The 8,615-nt window shown below is 34.6% G+C and overlaps 1 protein-coding gene across 1 annotated transcript; it reads left to right on the forward strand.

Moving 5' to 3' along the window:
* LOC109235678 (heat stress transcription factor A-5) lies at positions 1,701–5,357 on the forward strand. The gene is made up of 2 exons (XM_019401879.1): positions 1,701–2,122; positions 3,745–5,357. Exons 1-2 carry the CDS (start codon positions 1,877–1,879, stop codon positions 4,936–4,938), a joined length of 1,440 nt encoding a protein of 479 aa, XP_019257424.1. The 5' UTR covers positions 1,701–1,876; the 3' UTR covers positions 4,939–5,357.

Genomic DNA, 8,615 nt, shown 5'->3' on the forward strand with positions numbered 1-8,615 from the left:
ATAATATTAACAGATAAAGCTTTAAAAATCTTAATATTAAACACAAACATTTTTGGAACTCTTTCAAAAATTTGTACTGACTATAAAAAAAAACTATCATTTGTTAAACAATTTTTTTTTGTTTTTATTTCAAATAAATATTTTTTATGATTTTGATATTTAAAATATGTTCATGTTTAAATATAATTAAACAAATTAATTGCTATGAAAAAATTAAATGAATGGATATCTTATAAAAATAATAATTAAAATAATTTAAAATTATTTTAATTATAAGTAAAATACCTAGTTAAAAATATATTAATAGTATATAATATAGAAGTTACATAAATGAGATGATATATAATATCAAGGGCGTAATAGACTTTTCAAGTAAAAGTATTATGAAATATGGTCAAGGTGACTTTTGTGATAAACCGATCAAAGTAAAATGATTTTTGTGTAACAAAAGAAGAAAATTAACTTTTAGGTAATGAACATAAAGTGGAATGATTTTTACGTAACAAAAAGAAGAAAAAATAATTTTTACGTAATAAACACAAAGTTGAATGACCATCCATAAAATTTACTCCATGTGTTTGTTGATACTTTCATAAATGACTTCTTTGGATACTGTTTTATATCTTTTTAAAAGAATAGTCTATAGCATTTCGTAAGTTAAAGTCTATAAAACACATTGAGAATTGAAAGGTCATTCCCACTTATATATTCGATAAATCAATTTGCTAAAAGTACTTCTACCTATGTCACAACTCACAAGCATGGAGATCATATTATGAAAATAGTTTCATATATACATATATCTATATCTAATAATATAATTTTTCATATAACAGAATCTCCTTATATTTATCAAGACAAATGAAAACTTAATTCGAACTAAATACCTTTAAGAAAACAAGCTAAGGATCAAACCAACACTCACTTTGACCTTCAATTAACTTCTACTTTATCAATTACACCTTTTTATTTCATCAGTCTTAACGTATAGATATACCAGTTAGTCCCGTCGTCTCACTATGTGATGATATTTGATTGGATACGAAATCTAAATTATTAAATTTTGAAAATTTTGATCTATAACAAGCCAAAGAAATATGTGTCACGATAAATCATCTTATTAAAGTAAAACAAATTATATAAAATTAAATTATTTTAAAATATGAAAAGTGTCACTCTTTTCTGCGGCAATATTTAAAAAAAGAAAAGTAACTTTTCGCTTTCACTATTCGATATTTTCGTTTCTGTTTCTCCATTCACATTAATAACACCCTGGTAAACATGAGAAGATAAATGGAAGTTTGAGGCATGGGTAACATGGCTAGACCTCAATCCCTATCCTATCCTAAAATAATATATATATATATATATATATATATATATATATATATATATATATATATATATATGAAACTATTAACTTGTGATTATTTTAATTTATTTGATATTATTTTCTTTTTAATCCGTACAAAATTTGATGGATGATATATTTTTATATTTTGAATTTTTTTTGATTTTGAACATCACATTTTACTTCCAATGCAAGTTTTTATAGTCACGTCAACGTTATAATATGTTTAAAATTGCAAGTTTTAATTATATTATAATTATATAAATATTATGAAATATTTAGGACTAAAAATTTCAAAGAAATTTAATTATTTATTAAATTCGGGTATATTGAACCCGGATACCAAACTGTCCTGACCCGGACTCTAAACCGGAAACGAACTCGGATCTGAGGTGTAAAGCATTAGTCAAAGACTCAATGACGGAACGCAAACTTTGAAGTCAAAGCTCCAACAGCTAAAAACCGTAGCCTTAAAAATCATCTGTCATCCCTCGGCGGCGCGTTCCCTTCACTTTCTATCTCTACATGGATGTAATTTCAGCTACGGCTGCCGCCGCCGCCGGTGGAGGAGGAGGAGGAGGAGGTCCGGCGCCGTTCTTGCTAAAGACATATGAAATGATAGATGATTCCCAAACTGATGATATAGTTTCTTGGACTCCGACAGGTCACAGCTTTGTCGTTTGGAATCCTCCTGAATTTGCTCGAATTCTTCTTCCTACTTATTTCAAGCACAACAATTTCTCCAGTTTCATTCGTCAGCTCAACACTTACGTATGTCAAATTTATGTCTCTTCTATCTCATACACATTATATCTGTATCTATGTGTGTTTTTTAATTGCTTTTGACTTTTGTTGAAATGGGTTCTGCTTAGAAATTGAATCTTTGAATTGATTTTATGATGGAATTAGATGAAAAATTGAATATTTGGATAGATTTTGACTTGTGTTGAAATGGGTTTAAATTAAAAATTAAATCCTTGGATTGATTTTTATCTCTGTTGAAATGGGTTCAGCTTAAAAATTCATCTTTGAATTGATTTTCTTTCTGTTGAAATGGGTTGAGATGAAAATTTGATTTTTTGGATTATTTTTTTCTCAGTTGAAATGGTTTCAGCTTATAAATTGGATCTTTGATTGATTTTGACTTCTGTTGACATGGGTTTAGATGAAAAGTTGAATCTTTTGATTGATTTTATCTCTGTTGAAATGGGTTTAGCTTGAAAAATTGAATCTTTGAGTCTTATGTATGCCTTATTTAATCTCCCCACCCCATTCTCTATCTCTTACACACTCATACATTTATTATATCTGTATCTATCTATGTTTTTTAATTGATTTAGACTTCTATTGAAATGGGTTCTGCTTAGAAATTGAATCTTTGGATTGATTTTCTTTTTGTCGAAATAGGTTTCGATTAAAAATTCAATCTTTGAATTGAAGGGTTCAGCTGAAAAATTGAATCATTGAATTGATTTTCAATCTGTCGGAATGGGTCAGCTTAAAAATTGAAACTTTCAGTTGGTTATCTTTCTGTTGAAATGGGTTTAGAGGAAAAATTGAATCTTTCAATTGAAGGGTTCAGCTGAAAAGATTGAATGTTTGGATTGATTTTATCTCTGTCGAAATGGGTTTAGAAGAACTTGAACTAAGCCATCTCTTTACCTGGGACGATGTTTCTTAAAAAGGGTGAAACTACTTTTCTTGCTCTGATTGGATAATTGAAGCTGTATTAACCGGAAGGCCTTTGGGCAACTGAATTTGTCGATGTTCCTGGTTGAACCATATAGTCTGCATCAGAATATGTTCTCATAATTCTTTGCACATGACAGGGATTAAATCTCAACACGTCGCACCTTACCAGTCATTGACTGATGATTTAACACGCCGCTTCATACCAGGCCTTGACTGATGATTTGTGTTCCCTTCCCCCTCCTCCCAAACACACACCACTAACACTTCTTCCTGGGTGGCCTGATAAATGTTGAAATACATAAAACTGATAAAAACGAACATTTAGTTGTATAAAACAATTTTACTCTATGCAGTTAGACAGACGTGCATGTCTAATTTTTGAGTACTGTTAAAATTTGCATGATTTCTGATGTAATCCCAGTAATTCGTTTTAGTCAATGTTCAATATTGAGGTATATGTCAAATCCTGTCAGATTTATATGCTAGTAACTATTTATACAATGATAAGTAACTCCTGTGTCTGTGAGTGCTTGTTATTCCTTGAAATTTGAGAATTTGAACCATAACTTTCTCTTCCTTAATCGTTTAGAGTATTCCAATTCATAGGTAGGATCGCCTATAAGATTCCTCACTGTTCAATTTGCTCTATTTGGACCGAATCTATAGTTGTAGCATCATCATAAATATATCTTTATTGACAGGGCTTCCGGAAGATTGATCCCGAAAGATGGGAATTTGCCAATGAGGAATTTGTGAAAGACCAGAAGCATCTACTTAAGAATATTCATCGTAGAAAACCGATTCACAGCCATAGTCACCCTCCAGGTTCCACAGTTGATCCAGAAAGAGCTGCATTTGAGGAAGAGATTGATAAGCTTTCACGTGAGAAGTCTGGGCTCGAAGCTAATGTCTTAAGGTTCAGACAGCAACAATCTGCTGCAAAACTCCAGCTAGAAGAAATGACTGAGCGGGTTGGCGGTATAGAACAAAGGCAAGAGAGTTTACTGACATTTGTTGAGAAGGCAGTTCTGAATCCTGACTTCGTTCAGCGTCTTGCTCAGAAACTCGAGTCCATGGATATTTCTGCATTTAGCAAGAAGAGACGATTGCCTCAAGTCGACAGCTCTCAACCAGTTCAGGAAAATATGTCGGTGGACAACCATAGCAGTTCTAGAGTTGAGTTTGGGAACCTTTGCCACCAAGACTTCTCAAATAAGCTCAGGCTTGAATTGTCACCTGCTGTCTCAGATATCAACGTTGTTTCGTGCAGCACCCAAAGTTCGAATGAAGATGGTGGAAGCCCACATAGGAGAATATCTGAAGGTTGGTCCAGAGAAGTGCAACTTCGAACGGGGGGAGTAATTTATACCCCTGAAGCAATAGAACTATCAGATACAGGAACATCTTTTACGTTGAAGATGGATTCATCTTTGCCTCGTGCAGCAAGCAATGTAGAAAGCTCAAGACTGCATTCCTTGCCACAAAGCCTGATATCTAACGAGGAAGTTGACGCCTGCCAGCTGAATCTTTCTTTGGCTTCATGTCTTTCACAAGTCGATAAAAATCAACATTCAGTGAGGATGCCACAAATAGGTCAAGAGATAGGTAAACATTCTGAATCACAGTCGGATGCCAATGGCAAAAATCCTCCTAATGATGACAAAACTTTGCCGCTTTCACATGATGCGACTAATAACAAGCAAGGGGCTGCAACTACTCAGGTTCGAGTGAACGATGTTTTTTGGGAACAGTTCCTAACGGAAAGACCGGGCTGCTCGGATAATGAAGAGGCTAGCTCTAGTTTCAAAGGGAATTCCTATGATGAGCAAGATGATAGGAAATCGAGTCAAGGAGTAGCTAGTAACACTAGAAAGGTGGAGCATCTTACCCTTTGAGTACATGAAGTTACCATTGGAACCTTGCATAATTTCATTAGGCTTTTGGAAACTTTCAGTTAATATACTGCAATGGTTTGTATCTGTCACTCCCTGATAAGTAGTGATAATAAGCAATATTGTGCGGACTCACAAAATGCTTTCGCACCCGTGTTGGATCCTCCAAGAATGCACTACTTTTGGAGGTTCCTACACACATCCGGCGATATTTTTGAAGAGTCCGAGCAACATAGATAATAAGCTTGTATATCGCTATATGCTTAAAGTCTCTTTTGCTGTTTTGTTGTTATGGGGTCATTATATGGCTTTATTTGGAACTGAGGCGTAGCTGTTGTTGTATATGGCCTTGTATTTACACAAAAGATTTTATAATACTCATATAAGAACAGCTTTTGGTGATGAAATGTTGTTCTGTTTGATTTTCTCTTGCATTTGATTCATAAACAGCTTTATATATTGCTGTTTACCTTTCATACCGAAGGTGTTAGTGCATATTTTACTTTACCATTAACTGCATATAGATAAGTTGCAAAATCTGTTGGTACAAACAGATTATTTGGAGCGAGTCTATATTATCTACCAAAGAATTCTCTAATTTTGAAGGAAAACAGCAAATAATTAGGAAAATCATTTTACTCCCTCCGGTACATAATAATTGACCAATTTGCTTTTTTATTTTGGTCCAAAGTAAGTGTCCATTTATATAATCAAGAAAAAAAATCAATTTGTTTTTTCAAAATTACCCTTATGTACGTATCTAAAATGTCATTTACTCCTCACATTTGAGAAGAGAAGTGCTACTATAACTATACTGCAATATTTAATTAAGGGTAGCTTAGTCACACTAACTATTTTTGTCTAGAATTTAGTATTTCCTTAATGAGTGTGCCCAAAGCAAATTGGTCACTTATTGTGGACCGGGGAGAGTAGTTCTTTTTGGCGAGAATTATTTTTGCAACTCAAAGTACCCAAACATATATATATAGGTGATGTTTGGTGATAAATGATGAAAAGTGCATATTTTTTAGTATATTTGCATATTAATTTTTGTGTGTGTCGCGGGAGATTACATGATTTTCGAAGTGAAATATACTCATTATGTGTTTCTTATGTGTAGGAACGAGTTTGGATGCTAAATGATCAAAAGATGACAATTCGACACAAAAAGAAGAAATTAAAGGAGTGGGAGCTCGTCTATTCTCGTGCGTGACACGAAGTCGTACGCGAAAAAGGAGAAAAGTTAAGGCATAAAACAGCGAAGCGAAGCAAAGGCACGGAGCGCTTCGCGAAATGGAAGAATCTCAAAAGCTGGATCCGCGTCAAAGTCCGCGTCTAGACGCGAAGGCAGACACGGATCCGCGTCAAAGTCCGCGTCTAGACGCGAAGGCAGACGCGGATTCCAGCTCTCCCATCCGAAGTTGGATTGAAGAATTCCGCCCCTCATCAACCCTAGGTCATATAAATACATCCTAAAACACCACTTTGAAAGAGGGGGACACACTTTTGACATAATTTAGAACTAAGGAGGCGGAGGAGGACGTTTTTGAGAGCCGCCGTGGAGGCCGGGTTTCATCTTTTCTTCCACCAACTTAGTCTTTTTATGTTTCTTTGTATGATTTGTTGTTTTGCTACCATGTCTATGTGGAGCTAAGCTTCACGTTCTAGGATTGTGGTTCTTTCATGACTATTGTTATTCGGATATTTATTTGATTTCTTAGTTTATCATATTGGTTTATTTATTCAATCCTGCACTTAATTATTTGATTGCTTGATCACCAATTGAATACTATCTACGAATCTAGAGTTGAACTCGAAAGTGGGAATTCTAGATTGCTTATAGGATTGAGTAGAGCAAGTTCTTGAACCTGGGCCTCGGGGAACGGATTCGCGGTTAGGATAGACATATACCTAATTGCCTTGCTTGGTTAATTTACAGGAATTATAAATGCGTTCTTGTTGATTCTAACTCCATAGACATATAGGCGTTAGGTTAGCTTGAATAGGCGAGTAAGAACTCGACAGATTCTTATGAGCAATATTAACCCTGTCAACCAATAAACTAGATAAATTAGTTAGTCAATTCAATTGAAGAATACAATAGGAATGTTAGATAGCCCATAACCCTAGATCGTTTTCATTACATTGATATTATAAAAATCTGCTCTTTCTCTCTGTTAAAAGTTCATTATTTGTTTTTATTTATTTTAATTAGTTTAGAATCAATTACTTCTAGGTTTAATTCTTGTTTAGATAATCAGGATAGTCTAATTTAGTTAATAGTTAATCACAAGTCCTCGTGGGTTCGACATCCGACTTTTAGTCACTTTATTACTTGACGACCGTGTATACTTGCGTGTGCGTTTGGCCGCAACGAGTTTTTGGCGCCGTTGCCGGGGACTTAGAAATTAACTATTTTTCTAAATTAGACTTTTACTTTTATCTTTACAGGTTTTTTTTCTTCTCTTTTTGTAAATATTTTTATTTTTATAACTATTTGATTTTTCTCTTAGCGTATTTCTAGTTCTCTCAACATGACATCTGGGCATAAAATATTTGGAGATAAGGTTATTGATGAAGACTCTTGGTTGAAAGAAGACTTTTATGGCCCATCTTTTTGGGCTTGTCATGACCTGAACTCTTGGAGGTCTGAATTTGAATATGGGAGTAAGGGTTGGTATTGGGAAGAATTTTCTCGATTAGGCGAATATGCGAAACGACGTTGTCTTCTAACAACGTTGGTGAATGATTGGTCTAAGGAGAGAGATGAACTTGCACATAAAATTGATAATTTTGGCTTGGCTGTGCATAACTTAGATGCAGATTTGAGCACAAAGGTTGATGCGTATAACGCCCAACAATTTAATAATGAGTTGTGTGAAGCTGGAAAAAAACTTTTAGACCAAATTGAGGAGCTAAAACGAGAATACCAATCACTAGACCATGTTTTTCTTGAGGATGCCAATATTGAGAAGAGTGCTCTAGAGTCATGTGAGGGAGTAGATAACATTACTTTGGGAGACTTGAGTGTGTGTAAATATGGGGATGCAAATAGTAGTAAAATTCATGAGTTAAAGCGCAATAAACCTCATTCCAATCATTTTTCCACATTGTGTTTAGATAGTAAGATAGTAATCGAGCCATCTGAGCCAATGAGGGGGTCAAAGAGTGAGGAAGAGATGCCTATATTCTTGAATTTGTTGTGCCAAAAATTGAAAATTACATTCCTCATCTAAAGGCCAAGAAGTGTAGAGTGAAAATTTTATTGCTTGGCCTGGTTATCTTTGTAGCCCCACCAAAGGAGCATAGCCGCAGACTGGATGCCATGTTAGGAGTACAATTCATAAGTTCAAGGTGGAGACAAAAATTGGTTCAAGTCGTGCCGTGACTTTAAATTAGGTGCTTGTTGGGAGGCAACCCAGCTTTACTGCTTTCTTTTATTTTTATTTATTTTTATTTATTGTATTTTTCTATCTTTGTAGTGTTTTTTGTAGGATTATGAGCATAGAAGAAAAGCCACTGGAAGTGTGCAAAAGTGAGCTATGTGGCTGAAATAAGTGTGGGGTGACCGCACAAAGGATCGCACCTGGGAGAAGTCTGAGTATCCCGTGAGCTGCTAATGCTTCGGCCTTTGGCCTACCAGGGAGTCTCTTTTACCCTCTTGTTATTTTTAGTGTGCA

This window comes from Nicotiana attenuata, chromosome 12, assembly GCF_001879085.1.
Source record: "Nicotiana attenuata strain UT chromosome 12, NIATTr2, whole genome shotgun sequence".
NCBI classification, from domain to species: Eukaryota; Viridiplantae; Streptophyta; class Magnoliopsida; order Solanales; family Solanaceae; genus Nicotiana; species Nicotiana attenuata.